Source organism: Hemitrygon akajei, chromosome 3 (genome assembly GCF_048418815.1).
Source record: "Hemitrygon akajei chromosome 3, sHemAka1.3, whole genome shotgun sequence".
Classification (NCBI taxonomy): Eukaryota; Metazoa; Chordata; class Chondrichthyes; order Myliobatiformes; family Dasyatidae; genus Hemitrygon; species Hemitrygon akajei.
In genome coordinates this window covers 187,160,008-187,180,659 of record NC_133126.1, presented here as the reverse complement: position 1 = coordinate 187,180,659, position 20,652 = coordinate 187,160,008, and the positions used below count along the sequence as shown (strand labels likewise).

The 20,652-nt window shown below is 41.5% G+C and overlaps 1 protein-coding gene across 3 annotated transcripts in view; it reads right to left on the bottom strand.

Moving 5' to 3' along the window:
- eif2a (eukaryotic translation initiation factor 2A) overlaps positions 1-20,430 on the bottom strand; it is a 53,443-nt gene extending 33,013 nt beyond the window's left edge. For 2 of the 3 annotated variants that reach the window (XM_073041588.1, XM_073041589.1), the window contains exons 1-4: positions 20,354-20,430; positions 8,200-8,269; positions 7,288-7,362; positions 5,702-5,820 (exon numbers count right to left, since the gene is read on the bottom strand). In XM_073041588.1, the coding sequence (XP_072897689.1) occupies positions 5,702-5,820; positions 7,288-7,362; positions 8,200-8,269; positions 20,354-20,381 (292 nt within the window). In that variant the 5' untranslated portion in view covers positions 20,382-20,430. Of the gene's footprint in view, positions 1-5,701; positions 5,821-7,287; positions 7,363-7,529; positions 7,597-8,199; positions 8,270-20,353 lie in introns of those variants that run through there. The other variant, XM_073041590.1, reaches the window with a different exon arrangement.
- Between the last annotated feature and the right edge of the window lie 222 nt (positions 20,431-20,652).

The window sequence follows — 20,652 nt, the reverse complement described above, 5'->3', positions numbered from 1 at the left end:
ACTGGCCACAGTGTATATTAACTGAAAACCATTAATGATACTCTAGCTTTTAGGTCTGTACAATTTGAACAGTGATTGTTTGTGTCATGCTCCTTTGCTGGAGAAAATACTCCAATCTTTCATTACCATTTTTAACCAACTACTTTATATCTGTACCTTCTGATTATTCTTATTGTGGCTTCAGGTAACAATTGGTACATATATAACTCGAGCTTGTTCGTACATTAGCTAAGTTTCTGACCACCAATTCATGTCTAGATTGGATACCTGAAGACACAATGTCAAATCCCACCATAGGGATTTAAATTTAAGCAATTCTAGAATGAAAAGTTAGCAGTACTAAGGTCAACTACTGGTTTATTAATCCTACCTGGTTCAGCAATTCTTTCAAGGAAGGAAACCTGTCGTCCATATCTCCTTTGGCCTAATATACTGGCAGACCAAGAGCAACATGACTGACCTTCAATAAGGCTTAATAAGCAACTTTAAATCTCCTTGATACTTATTGCCTCTCACCTTAAGACTTTATTCTCTAATAATTGACATTTCTACCTTGGGATAAAGACTGTCGACCCTATCCGTGCACGTCATATAATTTTATAAACCTCTATTTGGTCTTCCCTCCATCTCTGATGCTCCAGAGAAAACAATCCAACTTTGTTCAATCTTTCCTTAGAGCTACTCTCTAATCCAGGCAACTTCCCCGTGGACCTCTTCTGCCCCTTCCCCGTGGACCTCTTCTGCGCCTTCTACAAAGCATCCACATCCTTCCAGTAATGGGGCAATCAGAACTGCACACAATAGTCCAAATGTGGCCAAACCAAGTGTTTCTACCGATGAAGTGGTATCCCACATTTTTCCACGATGCACCTCAGCTTCCTCACCTTCCCCACAATCCTTAAGAGCTACAATCCTCATTTCTGCTCTATTTCGGAAGTTCCCACTTTTCCACACAGTACATTGCATGAAGAAGTGAATTTGCTACAAAATACGTGTTTCTATTCTGCCGACCCTTAATCTTTTGTAATACTCATCTGGTGCAGCACATCATTGTTCTCTTCCCTGAATTCCCTCGCATCCATGACCCTTGCCAGAATAAATACAGACAAGAAGTAAGACATTTAAGACATCGTACATCTATGTTGCTGCCACATACGTGACCACACTGATCCTCAATGGGCCTGTTCTCTCCCAAGTTACCCTTTTGTTCTATTATACTTATAGAATCCTTTACTGCTGGAAGATAACTTCTGGTTTAAGATGGCACCGGTAAAGCACAGTGATGGCTTACTGGTAGCAAACAAAACAGAACTATAAATTACTTTATTCACGAGACTTTTTCTTGAATATGATCACTGCAATCAATAGCCTATAACTTCCCTTTCAGAGCTGAGCTTCTGAAGGTGCGGGACGGTTGCAGCGTGGTGTGTACAGGCTGAGTCCAGGCTGCATGGCCCAGGCCCGAGAGTGGGGAATGAGTCAATGCTTGACCATCGCTGGAGTGGACTTGGAGGCGATTCGATGTGGCGGAACCAAGGTGAGGCAAGCAGAGGCGAGTCAGACTCGAGGTGGCAGGGCCTGGGCCTGGCAGCAAGAAAAGATCTGAGGTTTGACCGATTGAAGCAGCAGGCTCAACAGGAAAAGTCGAGTTTGTGCTGAATGAGGCAAGAACCTGGGCCCAAGACTGTATCAAAGCAGCAGAGCCCAGATCTGAGAGCGAGATCGTATCAAGGTTTGGCCAATTTAAGCATGTGGCCAGATTGAAAAGTCAGGGTGTTGGGACCAGAGGCAAGGGACAGGCTGGTGTTCAGCTCACTTCTCCACCCGGTATTCTCGCCTCTGTTGAGGCTGTGCCTGCAACTAATGGGCTCTTGAATCGGCTGCAGCAATGACTGGCTTCCTGGCTGTGGACTCACTTTCATGAACTTCAATTCTGAATGTTTATTTGCTTACTTTTATTGTTTGCATGATTTGTTTTTTTCTGCACAGTGGGTGCTTGACTGTCTTTTTTTAATGGATTCAATCAGATTTCTTTGTTTTGTGTTGCCTGTAAGGTAACAAATCTCAAGGTTGTGTATATTATACATATTTTAATAATAAACGTATTTTGAACTTTGTGAAAGATACTACTTGATCATCTGGAAGAGCAGTTTATGACTGTTACAGATTGGCATGTTCCTAGGTGCAGAACCACTTAATCAAGGAAGCGATGAAGCTTGTAGCAGCTGCCACAGAGTTTGTGGGGGGGGGTTTAAGTTTAAGGGCGACATGCTGTTTCACACAACGTAGTTGGAACTTGTTTGGTCACGGAATACATGAAAAGGGGAAACCCCAATATAAAAAGAATCATGGAGGTAAGTGGGAATAATTTATCGAATTCTGTAAATGTACTGTATCTTTTTTTCTGTAAATGTCATGAATGAAAATTTTGGGTTTAAAAAATGCTGGCCTTGTCACTGCTGCTTTAATCTTATCGATTGAACAAAAAATATAAAACAAGACTAACAAACTTCTTTTTATCCATTATTTTGTGCTCAATGAGTGCTCTATCCTTCAATTAAATTACAGAGTCAGAGAAAAGTACAGCACAGAACAGGCCCTTCAGCCCATTTAGTCCATGCCAAAACCATTTAAACTGCCTACTCCCATTGATCTGCACCGGGACCATCGCCCTCCATGTACCTATGCAAACGTCACATGCACCATTAGTGCTGGCAGCTCGTTCCACACTCTAACCATCCTCTGAGTGAAGAGGTTTCTCCTCATGTTCCTCTTAAACTCTTCACCTTTCACCCTTAAGCCATGACCTCTAGTTGCAGTTCCACCCAACCTCAATGGAAAAGGCCTGCTTGCATTTATCTATTTACACCCTTCATAATTATGTAAAATATATTTTGCATATGCAGAAATAAAGCTGAATATTCACAGCAGCAAATGAACTTATTGCAAAAATATTAAATTTGAATAATATATCAGCATTAAGGTGAGTAATTCCAACTAATAAATGTTTATCTAGTAGGTGGTGATGGAAACTGTTCATGATTTCCAGATTTTACATATCTGCAATATGCACCTAGTGAGATTGTCAAATTGCCACATGCAATGAATCTGGAAAGCCTTTATAACTATGCACAACTTCATAGTGAGAAATATTTGTTGCATACTTTGTTGATGTTATCACTCAACACACCCTCCCCAAGGCATTCAAAGTTCAAATCTATTATTTAGTACATATATGTCACCATATACTACCTTGAGATTCAGTTTCTGCAGGCATTTAAAGAGGGAAAATACAACAGAATTTATTACAAACCATAAACAAAGACTAAAAAGCAATCAATGTGCAAAAGAAAACAAACTGTGTAATTAAAAACACTGAGAACATGAGATTCACGGAGTCCTTGAAAGTGAGTGTGTAGGCCACATAAGTGAAGTTGTTCAGGTTGTGGGATAGTGACTGCTCCTGAAGCTGGTTAAGTGGAAGCTAAGGCTTCCGTCTCTGGCCCAATGGCAGTAGTGAGAAGAACGCGTGGCCTGGACGCTGGGGGCCTTTGATGACGGGAGCAGTTTTCTTGTGGGAACGTTCCATGTAAATGTGCTCAACGGTGTTCAGGGCTTTGCCTGAGGTGGACAGAGCATCTAACCATTGACATCTGGGGTAAAGACAAGTCCCACAGTGCCTTAGGCCTGACTTTAAACATTTGTGAATTATGAAAGTGAGTACGCGCAGACTTCCAAATGTAAGTGACAGCCCAATCGAAACCTTGCACTGAACACTGCAGGTATGCAAATTCAGCCAGGATTGTTTGTTTAAAGACTGTTCTCTCGATGTCAGACCTCAAACAAAGTACTGATGTTGGCTTACATCCACCAGCCAACTCTTGATACAAATTAGCTGAAACTTGAACAGAAGCTATGTGTTACCTGCAGCTCCACGGTACAAACTCCATGCTGACTCACGGCATCGGCTCCACAACTTATGGTGACAAAAAGTTTTGGATGATTAGGGCCTAACTCCTTTTTTTCTAGTTGTTCAACCTCATCTGGAGGAAGAATCCAAATTGTTACTCATAACAAGTACATAATTGAAAATGGCCTGATTCTATTTCTATCTCTTACGGTCTGTAAAGAAGCCACTCTGGTGGAACATGAAATTGTCAAGGTCATTTGGCAGAATTCATCATCACTAGGACTTTCAAACAAGCACAAACACATTGCTCGACTTGCAATACATAGAACAGTCCAGGCCACTCAGCCCACCAAGTTGTGCAGATTTTTTAACCCAGGGATTCCCAACCTTTTTAATGCCATGGACTCCTACCAGCAACCCCTGTTGGAAACCCCAGTTTTAACCTCCCACGTAGCTCCCCGTGTTTTCTTCATCCATTTGCCTATCTAAGAATTACATGCCTCTAACATTACCCCCAGCACTGAGTTACATGCACTCACCACTGTCTGTGAATGAAAAGCTCACCTTTGGCACTCCCCCTATGCTTCCCTCCAATCACCTAAAGCTCTGCCCTGTCATGTTAGCCAATTCTGCCCTCAAATAAAGGCACTGACTGTCCACTCGATCTATACCTCTTCTCACCTTATGCACTTCTATCAAGTCACCTGCATGCTCCTTCGCTCTGAAGAGGAAAGCTCCAGCTCACTCAATCTTTCACCATAAGACGTGCTCTCCAGGCAGCATCCTGGTAAATGTGCTCTTAAGCTTCCACGTCCTGAGGTGACTTGAACTGAACACAATACTCCAAGCGTGTTCTAACCAGGGTCTTTTATCGAGCTGCAACATTACCTCACAGCTCTTGAACTCAATTCCCGCAACTAATGAAGGCCAACGTACCACACATCATCTACTCTATTTGCATGGCAAATTTGAGGCTTCTATGGATGTAATAAGTCCCTGTCAGACCTTCCATGTATGGTGAAGTACCATCCACAGCCTATCAGCTCTAAAATATGTGTTTGTCAGAGCAATATGAAAAGACTCGCTGGAGTAGTTGTTGAAGTTCATTCTACATTCTGCACTGAATAGGCTCCTCCCAGAGACAATACAAACAACAGCTCAGATGTAGAACCATAACCTTGCTAAAAAAATGTCCACTAGTCTGCGTAAAACTCACTGGCCTTCCAGTGAAAGTTGTCCATGGCTGAGTGCTGCAAAGAGGCACACTCTGACTACTAAGGTTATGTGCTCTGAGATGCGCTGAAGATAGAAACATCAACTGCAAAGATTCTTCAGGGAAAAGGTACAGCTTAAGGCCTTTTTACCATTGTACTTAAGGACTCCTTCCCCTCCTCCCCACTTTCTTATTCTGGCTTATTATGTTCCTTTCCAGTCCCGAAACATCGACTGTTTATTTCCCTCCGTGAATGCTGAGTTCCTCCAGCATTTTGTGTGTGTTGCTCTTAAAATGTAAGATCTGAATGTGAATTATAACTGGTGTCACACTAATGCAGTAATTGCACTAATATGTTTTGTGATTAAAATGATGACTTGAATGCTCTGTACTGCATTTATTGAAATTGATATAGGAATAAAGTATTTTTTGACTAAACAATGACTCAACAGCATCGCACAACAAGTTAATTCCAATTTTACATTTCCCCCTCTATACATTCACATATAATGGCTTACTGGTGTTGATTACAGGAGACAGAGTGGTGAATATGGAGTTTAAGTAAATGAATTACTCACTAATATAAGGTTGCCAAGTTGCCAAGATGCTGTTTTGAGGAGAGAATGCCAGCAAAGCCACTTTAGGCAGATCAAGAGAGTGTAATAACCGACCGTCCATGGTACCCACGATATTTACACTGGAGAAAAAGAAGAGATGCTATTCAAATATAAGCTTATCAAAGCTAGTTGCAGAATCAATAAAGCATAGTACAGTATGAACAGAAGGCACAGGATAATGGAGGATAGATTTGTTTTACTGTGTGTTGAAATACACAAGCATAATAGTGATGCACGTCTGTGCTGTAGTATTTTTCTAGAGTAACCTTGTCAACCAGGACTTCTCCTCGCTTATTACAACAGATCAACATAAAATGCTGTAGTAGGATAAAACTGCAACAAACTCTCAACCTAAAATAAAATTCAACAATAAATTGAATATATATTTATTGATTTAGAGATATAGAATGGAACAGGCCATTCCAGCCTAGTGGGTCATGCTGCCCTGACAACCCACTTACTTAACTCTTGCCTAATCAAGGGACAATTTACAATGACCAATTAACCTCCTAACTGGTACGTCATTGAATGGCGGGAGCACCCAGAGGGAACCCACACTGTCACAAACAGAATGTACAACCGCCTTACAGTGAGCGCCTGAAATGAACTCTGAACTCCAGAATGCCCGAGCTGTAATAGTGTTGTGCTAACCGCTACACTACCATACCGCCCCACAGTACAGTCGGCCCTCCTTATCTGCAGGGGATTGGTTCCGGGACCCCCCCACGGATACCAAAAAACGCGGATGCTCAAGTCTCTTATTTAGCCTGACCAGTGTGGTGGTCTTTAGGACCCAGCGGAAACCTGGACTTTATTTAACATGTCTCAGTGCGGTGGACATTAGTACCCGGCGCAGCTCTGAATCCGCAGTGTTTCTGCTCACGAAAATAATCATGATCACGATTGAAAATAAGGTGGAAGTAATAAAGCGATAGGAAAGAGGTGAAACACCATCGGTCATTGGAAAAGCATTAGGCTACAGTTGGTCAACGATCCGAACAAATTTAATGGAGAATGTGAAAGGCCCTGCCCCGATGAAAGCTACAATTATTACTAAGCAACGCAGTGGTTTAATTATTGAAAAATGTATGTTTCTTAAGTGTTTTATATGCATAGAAAGGTAAAATGTATACTATATACTAAGACAAACATTTGACTAACTGACGCTACCTGTTCCGACTTCAAATCCACTTAAAGACAGACTCAGGAATGGAACTCATTCATAAACCAGAGACTGCCTGTACTCTTAAATCATCTTTAGATTACTTATAGTACCTAATACAATGTAAATGTATGGAAATAGTTGTTATTCTGTATTGTTTAGGGAATAATGACAAGAAAAAATAGTCAGTGCATGCCTAAATAACGAGTGCTGGAGAGAGAACTTCCGGGTTTTCCCGATCCGCAGTTGGGTGAATCTGCACATGCAGAACCCGCGGATAAGGAGGACCGACTGTATGTTACAGGGACATAACTCAAGATACAAGTTGAATTATGACTTTAAAGACGAAAGGATTTGTAACAAGTAAGCAAATGCCAGGACTGACTTTTCCCCATTGCACCAGGCGAACAATGAACCATCTCTGCTGAAAATAAAGCCTTTGCAATTTTTCTTGTCCTCTCTGTAAGACAAAAAGGGAAAGGAAAACAATAATCAGATTCAAGCAACGGCAAACTGAAGTATCCTTCCAGACTTCTACTCGACATAAACTATTTTGCTCAAGTTTATAAAACTGTAGACACAATTAAAACAGTACATTAAATGAACCAAAGATGAGCAGCAATTTACCGTAGCCAAACTTGTCCATGGTAAATATAATAGAGCTCATCCCCAGCTTACGGCAGGGTTCTGATCCTATGAACTGCTTGTAACTTGGACTGTTCTCAAGAAGGAAAAGCAGCTGCGAATTGAGCTTCCAGGCAGCAGAAGATGCCTGCAGTCCCTGCAGCAGCCAGCAAATCCATGTTGCTGGTATCTCAAAACACCTGTCAATACATATACAAGTCAGGCCTTTGTAACCCAAGGAGAATATATAGATTCTTCTAATTTAATTCAAACTTTCTTGAAATTAAAAGAAATCATAATTTTCTTTTTTTTGTTTTGCAGTGGTGGGGCAGGAGGAATGGAATCAGTGTAGGGAGGGGTTTCCACAGTGGCCATCATTTCTCGCTGAGAGGACAGTCACATAAATTTATTTTTACACATTTACCTTATAACTGGGGCCAAGGAACGTTAGAGAGTGGTTCAAAACAACTTATTGGTCTAAGTGGCACCAAATCTTCTCACTTGGATGGAATTCATGGCTTGGAAATATCTTCTAGTCTGAAGTTGAAAACCTGACACTCTATTACTAGCTTAAGGTTCCAATTTTTAAAACAAAAAAAAATATATAGGTCTAATTTCCATTTAAACATTTCCCCTATGTTCAACAGAAGTGTAACAAATTTATTTAAAATACCTTGTGAAAGAGGCATTTTCTGTATACTTGGGAGGGCCATTGAGCATATAGATTCCTTCCGAGCCTCGAACTGTAATATAAATCATAAAGTCCAATGTTAAAGTACAATTACAATCCATGACACTTGCATCATATTGAGGTCTAACTGTACCAAATGGTTAAAAATGGTTTTGAAGTCGACTCCAAAGTTGACCTTCTGGCCAGATGACCAGATCACCCTCACAGAATAATACAGTATGGGACATGGCTATTTGTTCCGTCATGCCACTGATTTTCTAAGAGAAATCTTGTTAGTCCAATTCTCTCACTTCTCTACCAACATTCCTTCTTCACAATTTCCACGCCTCACCTCACACCTCCCCAAAGGGACAGGAGGTAGTTCAGGAAATGCAATCCAATTATCGACCACTGTTCACTTCAAAACAAACCTTTCCACAATACTGTAATCTCATTCTTGTATACCTTTGTTGTACTTTCTGTTAGGTTTTCTTAACCCTCTCAAAGAACGATATATATATTTCATACCTGGTATTTTATTATTTGGTTGGCATAGCTTAATGGATATATCTTTAATTGTAAAATCCAGTGTTCAAAATACAAAGTAAATTTTATTAGCTAAATACATACATGTCACCACATACAACCTTGAGATTGATTTTCCTGCAAGCCTACTCAGCAAATCTATAGAATAGTGACTATAACAGGATCAATGAAAGATCAAGTAGAGTGCAGAAGACAACAAACTGTGCAAATGCAAATATAAATAGCAATAAATAATGACAACATGAAATAACAAGGTAAAGAGTCCTTAAAATGAGATCTTGGTTGTGGGACAAGAGAATGTAGTCATCCTCTTTTGCTCGAGAACCTGACGATAGAGGGGTAATAAATGTTCTTGAACTTGGTGGTGCCAGTCCTGAGGCTCTTGTACCTCCTATCTGATGGCAACAGTGAAAAAAGAGCATGGCCTGGGTAGTGAGGATCTTTAATGATGGATGCTGCTTTCCTACGATAATGTTTCGTGTAAATCTGCTCAATGGTTGGGAGGGCTTTACCTGTTATGTACTGCCCCGAATTTTCTGTTCAAAGGTATTGATGTTTCCATACCAGGCTGCGATGCAGCCAGTCAATACACTTCCCACTACACATCTATAGAAGTTTGACAGAATTTTTGATTACATGCGAAATTTCCGCAGACTCCTAAGGAAGCAGAGACGCTGTGTGTACAAACATATTAGTATATAGGAGGGAGACTGAAAACCTGGCAGAATGGTATTTCTACAACAACAACCAAAGAGCTGATTATTGAGAACAGGAGGAGGAACCCAGTGGTTATAAGCCAGGAGTTATCATTTCACAGGATCTGACCTGGGTTCAGCACATAAGTGTCATTACAAAGAAAGCATTCGAAGTTGGCGAAGATTCAGTATATCACCTAAAATGTTGACTAACTTCTATAGATGCATGGTGGAGAGTATAATGACTGGATGCACCATGGCTTGGTATGGATACACCAATGCCCTTGAAAGGAAAAGCCTACAAAAAGTAGTGAATATGGCCCAGTCCTTCACAGGTAAAGCCTTCCCCACCATTGACCACATCTAGGAGTGCTATGGACCCGCTTTCAAGGACCCTACAACTCAGGTTCTCAACATTTTTTATTGTTCATTTATTTACCATTTTTTTCTATTTGTATTTGCACAATTTGTTGTCTTTGTGGGTAGATTTTCATTGATTTTATTGTTTCTTTGTAGTTACAGTGAATGGCCACAAGAAAATGAATCTCAGGGTAGTATATGGTGACATATACATATTTGATAAAATTTACTCGGAACATCTCTAGTTTTCTTTTCTTCTACCCCTTTAAAACTGTACCACCTGTCTCTATCATCCTACCAAAACATATCAAATAGCAGATGCCTGAAATCCATCTGTCAAGTGTTTGCCTGCATATGTCCTCTTAAAATACATCAGCGCCTTCTTGATTACTTCACTTCTAAGTCTGGTGTGATCTGGAATTTGGAAATAGGGTCCTGTGCCCCAAAGTCCCAGTCATTAACACATGTGAAAATGGCAATGGCCCTGGCTTCTGAACAGTGAAAAGCAGAAGTGTAAATATCTCTAATAACGCACACAAAATGCTGTAAGAATTCAGCAAGTCAGGCAGCATCTATGGAAAACAATACAGAGTCGACATTCCAGGTCGAGATCCTTCATCAGGACTGTGTGCATTACTCTGAAATTCCAGCATCTGCAGAATCTCTTGCGTTGGTGTAAATCTCTCTCTCTCTGATATCAATGTCGGCTGGAGTCGGGGCCTTGTGGTTTGACTTTTAGTAGGATTACCCATGCCAAACAGGTCAAAGGGTAGAGGCCAGACTGAGAGTGATCCACCGGTCCTCCAGGTTCAGGGGTTCATCCCAGGCTAGCAACCCTGACTGGTCAAAAAGCAATTGTGACAGAAACAACAACGAGGAACCCTTCTATACAGCTAGAAACGGAGGACCTTCATTATGGCCCTAAACGCCAGCGGCATAACAGGCAGTAAGTAATGGTGCTCTTACAGCTCAAAATATTATAACACCTGGTCATTTTATTTAAATAACCTTATGCATTTTAGCAATTTGTTTCAAATTGAAAACAAGAAGATTGGTGTATTTAAAGATGCCACTTTTTACTAATGACAGCTAAAATTACCAGGTAATCTTCACCTCAGGGGCAACACACACAAACTGCTGGATGAACTCAGAAGGTCAGGCAGCAAACATGGAGGGGAATAAGCAGTCGATGTTTCAGGCCGAGAGGTCCTGATAAAGGGTCTCAGCCTGAAACGTTGACTATTTATTCCCTTCCATCGATGCTGCCTGACTTGGTGAGCTCCTCCAGCATTTTGTGTGCGTTGCTCAAGATTCCAGCATCTGCAGAATCCTACTGTCAGATACGGTATATTAACAATTTGGATGGGATTGAATCAGAACCAGATTTATTATCACTGCAACACTGTATGTCATGAAATGTGTTATTTAGTGGCAGAGTACAGTGCAATACATAAAATACAGTGGATTCTGGTTAATTGGGACATCAGATAATCAGGACAGCTGCTTATTTGGGACAACTCCTAAACTTACAAAAGCTGATTGAGAAAATTGCCAAGATTCCATTTGTTTATTTTGGACACATTGCCACTCAATTGGGGCAGAAGACTTGCCGAACAGCTTCTAACTAGCATTAGTTGCGTGCACTTGTGTGGCCATTAGACACGACACCACGCTTACACCTAACAGTTTTTAAATAGCATCAGCTGGGTGTGTTTGTGTTCAAAAAGCTGTGATCCTTGTTACTAACAGTTGCCGAGAACTACGTATTAAGACAATTCAGTACTCTTTGCTCATGGTGGTATAATGCATTTAGGCTTGGAGATGCCAGAAACGGCCAGCTGTGAAAATGACACAATTTCAGTACTTCAAAAAGTTAGGAATCACGAAGAATTTGAAGGTATTGACAATCATCTTGAATATTGACTTTAGTTCTCACTGACACTCAGCTCTCTCCTGTGGATCCAAGTAGCTGTTTGCATGCAACTGTGGTGACACACTGGTACACCACTTCGATGGGTGGGATAAACCAGGTGACTGCAGCCAGCGGGTTTCATACCCCGGTGAGACAGGGACATGTCCGTCCTAGCGTGCAAAGTCGGGTCTAGCAGACTAGGTGGATGAGGTCTATAGTGAGATCCAACAGTCAGGAAGGCGGTACTGCAATGCTACATGAGGAGCAAAGGGCAAGACGAGGCACAAAAGTGGTCACCCTCTGTAACCTGGGAAGACCTCAGTTGTGAGGACTACTCGTCCCACTGGACCCAGACTTCGAAGGTTGAGAGAGTGGAACTGCACCAGTGCAATGGCTTTTCCACTTTAAAACTCTCCCATACAGGTTTCCTGTCATTGTCAGATACGATGGACAACCAACAGTGGTATTGGTAGTGTCCTATTTTGTTCTGTATTTCATTTAAATAGATAACTTGTTACTCAGTTAAAAGGAAGTTTGTCTCTTTTATACCTTTTTAACTACTTCCATGAAACTTCGACTAATTGTGACAGCCGCTAAATTGGGCCAAAATGTACTGGTCCCGATGTGTCCCAATTAACCACATCCACTGTACACAGTCTTTTATAGATTAAGATAAATAATTAGACGATAAAACCATAAGATATAGGAGCAGAATTAGGCCATTTGGCCCATTGGGTTCACTCTGCCATTTTATCATGGCCAATCCAATATTTCCTCTCAGCCCCAATCTCCTGCCTTCAATATACCCAAAGACTTGGCCTCCACAGCTGCCTGTGGCAAAGAATTCCACAGATTCACCACCCTCTGGCTAAAGAAATTCCTCCTCAACTCCGTTTTAAAAGGACGCCCCTTTATTCTGATCTTAACCATAGGGTGAGTCCACTCTATCAAGGCCTTTCAACATTCAATAGGTTTCAATGGGATCACTGGTATACCTTCTGATATCTTCTGAATACCAGTGAACACAGGCCCAGAGCCATCAAATGCTCTTCATATGACAAGCCATTCAATCCTGGAATCATTTTCATGAACCTCCTTTGAATCCTCTCCAGTTTCAGCACATCCTTTCTAAGATAAGGGGCCCAAAACTGCTCACAATACTGCAAGTGAGGCTTCACCAGTGCTTTATAAAGTCTCAACATTACATCCTTGCTTTTATATTCCAGTTCTCTTGAAATGAATGCTAACATCGCATTTTCCTTCCTCACCACACACTCAACCAGCAAATTAACTTTTAGGGAATCCTGCACAAGGACTCCCAAGTCCCTTTGCATCTCAGTTTTTTTTTGTATTTCCTCTCCATTTAGAAAATAGTCAACCTTTCCATTTCTTCTACCAAAGTGCATGACCATACACTTCCCGACTTAGGTTAGAGAAACGTGGAACAGGATAAATCCTAAATGAACTCTATCCTGCCTGAACTGGTTAACTTTGGACCATACAGAAACAACTCCCATTAATATAGCACAAGAGTTCATAGCACTTGGCTGTGACTTACACTTACAACACTGATTGCTCATCATTTAGAACGAGCCACTTCCTTGAGCTTCTGTAATCTATGGAACGTTACTAACAGAGAGCAGTTTGATAGGGGAGTTCAACAATTTTGACCCATTGTTAACAAATCATTGTGAACACCACCCACCCTGCAAAATGACTTTTTCAAAAAATTCCCTTCTGGAAACCACTGTGGGACAATCAACGTAAAAACTTCAGCCACCTTAAAAGTTCTTTCTTTCCCCCCCCCCCCCCCCCCCCAAGGCAGTTAATCTGATCAACCATTCTGGTTAGACCCCCCCCCCCCATTGCACTGTCAACACTTTAAACTACTTTTATAATGCTGTTTGCACTGTAAGTTCATGCTGGTAGTTTTGTATTATGCATATCCATACTTTAACGCTGGACTTTATTTTTATATATAAATATTGAATGTTGTTGTTTCTACTAGAGTAGTCACTGAGTGTATGTTCGTGGTTTTCTGCTGTTTTAGCCCAACCACTTCAAGGTTCGACACGTTGTGCATTCAGAGATGCTCTTCTGTACAACACTGTTGTTAATGCAAGGCTATTTGAGTTACCATTGCCTTCCTGTCCATTCTCCTCTGACCTCTCTCATTACCAAGGTATTTTTGTCCACAGAACTGCTGCTCACTGAGTAAGAATCAGAACACTTCAGCACAGAATCAGGCCCTTCAGTCCATCTTGTCTATTCTGCACTATTAATCTGCTTAGTCCCATTGACCATAAACCTCAGAAAATAGCTCTCCATACCTCTACCATCTGTCTTTAATTTGAGAAGTTCTAATAAGCTCTTCAAAACTTTTGCCTGTCTATCCTTGATGTAACTCGTGGACGTCAAGCACTGTCGACCATGACTTTTTCTTCCATCGATGTTCGAGCTTCTCCTACTTCAGTGTATGTCTCAGAAATTCCAGCTACCATTTCTTGATTGATGATATCAGCTCTCTTCTTGTTCCGGATTTTTGCAGCACTTCCTCGTTTATTACTTTGTCCTTCCACGGTATTTTCCTCATTCTTCTCAAAAGCCACGTTTCTGCAGCTTCGAATTTTCCCTCATTTTGCTCTGGTATTGTCCAACATTCACTTCCACTTGTTAGTGTGGAACAATCCATATACCTCACCAAGATTTTCAGGAATGTTGAATTTGAATCCAACTCGTTCCACACTCTCACCATTTTGTCTCTCACACCATTCTCTGTAAACTCTAGAGACTGGTGTGCATGAAAATCCCAGGAGATCAGCAGTTTCCCAGTTACTAAAACCACCCCGTCTGGCACCAATAACCATTCCATGGTTAAAGTCATTTACAACACATTTCTTCCCCATTTTCATGTTTGGTCTGAACTTCTTGACCACGTTTGCATCTTTTATGCATTGAATTGCTGGCACGATTGGCTATTTTTAGATATTTGCATTAACAAGCACAGGTGGGTAGGTGTAGCTAATAAAGAGGCCACTGAGTGTATTTCCCAGAGAGGAAAGAGAATGATAGAGGAGGAGCACTTGTAGATACTTGTCCTCCTAGGTGATCAGGACCTTTGTCTGGGGATTTTCTGCAACACAGCAGCAGGCTGAAGAAGCTGGCAGAAATTTATACTTATGTGGATTAACTGGGTAGATTTGCTTTCCTTTATAACAGTGCTGAGTTTCTGAATGCATTTAGAACTGTACACAACCAGATAGGTCCATCACAATTCCAAGGGACCTTGCATAAGTGGAGAGGTTGCGACAGTCAGGACTAGGAATGTAATTGTAGGAATGTAGCAACGAGACATTTGTTCCTTAATGCAAAAGGTGAAAGAAAGCAGGCAACCTAATAAACAGGTGACTAAAAAAAATCAATTTCATTGTATTATGAACATCACATGACCAGTGATGCAGTATTTACAAGAGAAGACCAAAAGAAGAGCCTAATTGGAAGGCAAATTTGTCAGGGAAGATGGCAGAACAGCAATGGCTGGAGTTTCCAGAGGCAAATTGGAAGGTGCAGGATAGATAAATCCCAAAGATGAAGAAGTATTTTAAAAAGAAGATGAGGCAATCATGCTGACAAGGAAAGTCAAAGACAATATACAAAAAGAGAGTGTGCAGAATATAGAAAAAGTTAGTGTGAAGTTCGAGAATAGGGAAGCTTCTAAAACCCAACAGAAGGCAACTAAAAAGCTGTGATATCAAAGCTAGCTAATAATATCAAAAAGGTTTTTCAGATATATAATGTAAAAAATATGAGAATGGATATTGAACTGCTGGTAAATGACACCGGAAGGGTAGTAAGTGTCAAAGAAATTGTGGATGAACTTCATAAGTATTTTGCATTAGTGTTCACTGTCTGAGACACTAGTAATATGCTGGAAGTTCAAGAGTGTCAGGGGGTAGAAGAGAGTTTAGCAGCCATTACTAAGAAGGTGCTTGGGAAGCTGAAAAGTCTGAAGGTAGATAAGTCACTTGGACCAGATGGGCTACACCGCAGGGTTCTTAAAGACATAGCTAAAGAGATTGTTGACGCATTAGTAATGATCTTTCAAGAATCACTGGTTTCTGGAATCGTTCCAAAGGACTAGAAAATTGCAAATTTCACTCCACTCTTTAAGAAGTGAGTAAGGCAGAAGAATGGAAATTATTTGCCTGTTAGTCTGACTTCATTGGTTAAGAAGATGTTGGAGTCCATTATTAAGGATGAGGTATTGGGGTACTTGGAGGCACTTGATAAATTAGGTCAAAGTCAACACGAGGAAATCTGCAGATGCTGGAAATTCAAGCAACACACATAAAATGCTGATGGAATGCAGCAGGCCAGGCAGCATCTATAGGGAGAAGTACTGTCGAAGTTTCGGGCCAAAGTCAAGTCAAAGTCAGCATGGTTTTCTTCAAGGGAAGTCTTGCCTGATAAATCTGTTGGAAATGTTTGATGAAATAATAAGCAGGATAGACAAAGGAGAATCAGTGGATGTTTGTTTATTTAGATTTTCAGAAGCCCTTTGACAAGATGCCACACATGAGGCTGCTTTAACAAGATCCCATGGTATTACAGAAAAGATACTAGCATAGACAGAAGATTGGTTGACTGGCCGGAGACAAAGAGTTGCAACAAAGAGGGCCTATTCTAGTTGGCTGCCAGACTAGTAGTATTCTGGAGGGATCAGTATTGGGACCACTTCTTTTCACGTCATATGTCAACGATTTGGATGACAGAATTGATGTCTTTGTGGCCAAGTTTGGAGATAATTCAAAGATAGGTGGAGGGACAGCTAGTGTTGAGGAAGCAGGGAGTCTACCAAATGGGCAAAGAAGTGGCAGATGGAATATAGTGTAGGGAATGCACTTTGGTTGAAGGAATAAAGGCATAGACAATTTTCTAAATAGGGAGAAATTTCAAAAATCAGAGATGCAAAGGGACTTGGGAGTCCTTGTGCAGGATTCCCTAACGGTTAACTTGCAGGTTAAGTCAGGGGTAAGGAAGGCAAATGCAGCTTTAGCATTCAATTTGAGAAGGATGTGATGCAGAGACCTGATAAGCCATTGGACAGAACACATTTGGAGTATAGTGAGTAGTTTTCAGTTCCATATCTAACAAAGGGTGTACCTACATTGGATAGGGTCCAGAGCAGGTCGACAAGAATGCTCCCGATCGTGGAAGAGCTTAAGAGCGACGGGCACAGCTTCAGAATAGAAGGACATCCCTTTAGAACAGAGATGAGGAAGATTTTTTTTTAGCCAGAGATTGGTGAATCTGTGGAATTCACTGCCACAGACAGCCTTGGAATCCAAATCATTGGGTATATTTAAAGCACTGGTTGCTAAGTTCTTGATAAGAAAGGGCATCAACGGTTATGGTGAAAAGGTAGGAGAATGAAGTTGAAGGGAACAACCGATAAATAATGGCTACATTTTGAAAGATTCAGGAAATGAGGGTTATGGGGAAACAGGCGCAGAGGTGAAACACAAGACTGTAGATGCTGCAGGCTGGAGGAACTCAGCAAATGAAGCAGCATTTGTGGAGGCAAAGTGGGAGGGACGGGGTGAAACCACAGTAGCATACTGCTTAGTGTGACACAATACAGCTCAGGACATTCTGCAGCCGATGTTCAATTCTGGCACTGTCTGTAAAGAGTTGGTACAGTTGCAAAAAGAAGTTTTATGACCACATTTTATGAGTAATTAATGCAGAAAATCAGGTAATTGCAACTGTATTTTCTCTTATGAGCATGTGGGTTTCCTCCTGGTGCTACAGTTTCCTCCCACAGTCCAAGAGATACCAGTTAGTAGATTAGTTGGTGATTGTAAATTGTCCTGTAATTAGGCAATTGTTGGAATAGTTGGGCTTTGGCTGTTGTGTCTTGTGCTGAAAGGGCCTGTTCCACACTCTAAAAATAAGCAAATAGAGGGAGAGGCAGGTTTGGTGGGTGAGTATGGGAAGGACAACAGGCAGATGGAATCAGATGCTGAAGGAGATAAGAAACGTAGTCCAAGGGGAGAGAACGCAGTTGAGTGTGGGTGAGAAGCTGCTGGGGGAGGCAATGAATCTTGGGGGTATGGGGGGAAGTGCAAACAGGAAAGGCAAAGATGAATAAAGAAAGAGAAAAAACCTAGGTGGACTAGCAGGAGTGGGAAAGGAGTGTAGGTTGTGTGGGTTACCTGAAATGTTGAAAGCATTGGGCTATAGGTTACAAAGATGGAATATGAGGCATTGCTCTACTAGTTTACATTTGGCCTCCTCATACTGGCAGCGGAGAAGGCAGATCTGCATGGGATTGTGAAGGGGAGTTAACATAATGTGCAACTTTATGCCACTGCAGACAGAGCATATTTGCTCTGCGGAACAGTCACCACACATGATTCTCTGCCTCACCTGGAAGGGCTGTTTAGGTCCCTAAATGATGGTAGGGGATGAGGTGTAGAGACTAGTTTTGTAACTCCTTCAGTTACAGGGGAAAGTGGGTGGGAAGGGCAGAATAGACCAGGGAGTCATGGAATCCTAACTTTCAACCCACTAGGTTTGACCCACCCTGCACATGGACTGTTTGTCCCACTCCATTCAGAGAGGAAGGTAGGTAGCATCCACACCAGGATCATCAGACTCAAAACAGTTACTTTCCCCAAGCACTAAGGCTCATCAACATTTTCACCCACTAACCCACCCACCACACCACTTTCTCATTTCCTGTCAGTCACCTTATCTACTGACACTCATGTGCCTAGCATCACTTTATGGACATACAATCAATGTATACAAATTATCTTTGGCAACAAACACAATATGATAGAGGAACTCAGTAGGTCGGGCAGCATCTATGGAAAAGAGTAAACAGTTGATGCTTCTGGCATTTCAGAGTCCAGAAGAAGGGCCTCAACCTGAAATGTTGACTGTTTACTGTTTTCCACAGATCCTGCCTGACCTGCTGAGTTCCCCCAGCATTTTGTGTGTGTTGCTTTGGATTTCCAGCATCCACAGAACTTCTTCTGTTTGGAAGTTATCTTACGTTTTTGTATTATTGTGTTCTTTATCTTATTGTGTTTTTTGTGCTGCATCAGATCCTGAGTAACAATTATTTTGTTCTCTATAACACTTGTATACTAGAAATGACATTAAACAATATTGAATCCTTTACAGAAAAGCTTCTTCAATCTTGCTCCTATTTTACTGTTTCAAAACACTGCAGTTTTTATCAGCAGGGAGGATTTTCAGAAAGAAATTTCCACTAGAATAAGATAATCCAAATGCCTTTCAATAAAAATCAGCAGAGCTAATTAACTGTCAGCCATGATTGCAGAAGGACCTATAAAGTCCATTTTTCCCCAGTAGATTGCAATTTGACTCCATGCTTTATCTTGTCTGCAGTATGAACTTGTGGTTTTAAGGTTACTTTCTACATGAACTGAGAATGCTTTCTCTTAGAACTGATCACTCCCAATTACCAACAGGTTGCTTTCTGTTTAGTTGTTTTTTTTTAAAGGTGCAGAACTTTTATTATTATTCTGCCTGCAAAATATCACTACCATGAAAACTGGGGGAAAAAAAATCAGTTACAACCCAAGCCATCCAAAGAATATTATATGTATTCTCTGTCCCTTGAATCCTTCTTAAGCAGCATGTTTATTATGCTTTGAGCTTGACAATTATTGAACAAAAAGTAGAAGTGAGGATTCTCTCAGACCTGTCTGATCAGAATCTGAATTAATATCACTGACATGTGTCATGAAATTTGTTGTTTTGCAGCAGCAAATATATATAATTATAAAATATATACAATTAGAAATATATATAATTGTGCAAAAAGAGAGCAAGTATAGTGAGGTAGTATTCAGAAAGCTGATGGCAGTGGGAAAAAGCTATTTCCAAAATGTTGAGTGTGTGACTTCAGGCTAATGTACTCTCCTCTCAGAGCAAGTCCTGAGTGACAAGTATCCTTAATGATGGATGCTACCTCCTTGAAGCATCATCTTTTGAAGATATTCTCGATGGAGAGGATGCTCGTGCCCATGATGGAGCTGGTTAAGTTTTCAACTTTCTTCAGATGTTTCCAATCCTGTGCAGTGGCCCCTCCATACCAGATAGTGAAGCAACCAGTTAATTTGCTGGAGTCCTTGGTGACATATTCAGTCTCCTTAAACTCCCAATGAAATGTAGACGCTGGCGTGCCTTCTTCGTAATTGAATCAATACATTATTCCACAGCTCAATCAACAGGAACCCGCACCCTCCGATACACTATCATTCCTTCCTTCCAAGTTACTTTTCACCCCGGACTCCCCTCAACACTCCTATCCGCATCCCACTCCTTCACCTCCCCTCTCAACAGTCCTCTTCCCATCCACCCAATTCAACCCCACGGTACCCTACACTCTCCCTCCAAAACACAGACCCTCTTCACCCCCTCCAAGTCCTTTCACCCTTTCCCCCATCTACATCTCACCGCTCCCAATCAGTGTTTACCAGTTACTGTAAATATGTGCCCCGTTCTCTCAGACCGGCGCGTACATACACGACCCCCCCCCCCCCCGCGATCCTCTACTGCCCGGACCCCGACACCCACCCACGAACTGCTAAGTTGTGAGAGCACCGACCTGCCAAGAGCGGCGTGGACAGCGCCATCTTCCCCGGAAGTGACGACACCCTTTCCGCCCAACCCCACCAAGTCAGAGGTCACGTCACCGCCGAGCAACACGTAGCTCGAGTAGGGTACTCTGCGGTCCACATCCGCCTGTCCAGTCACAAGCCGTGCTAAGGTTGGAGGCTGACAAAACGCCAGCGGGGCTATATCTAGGTTATAATAACGTTAATAACGGTGAGAATGTTGAAATTGAAATTTGAGTTTCCTTTACTTTAGGAAACCATTGGGTGCGTGTGAGAGGTGCGAATAGCT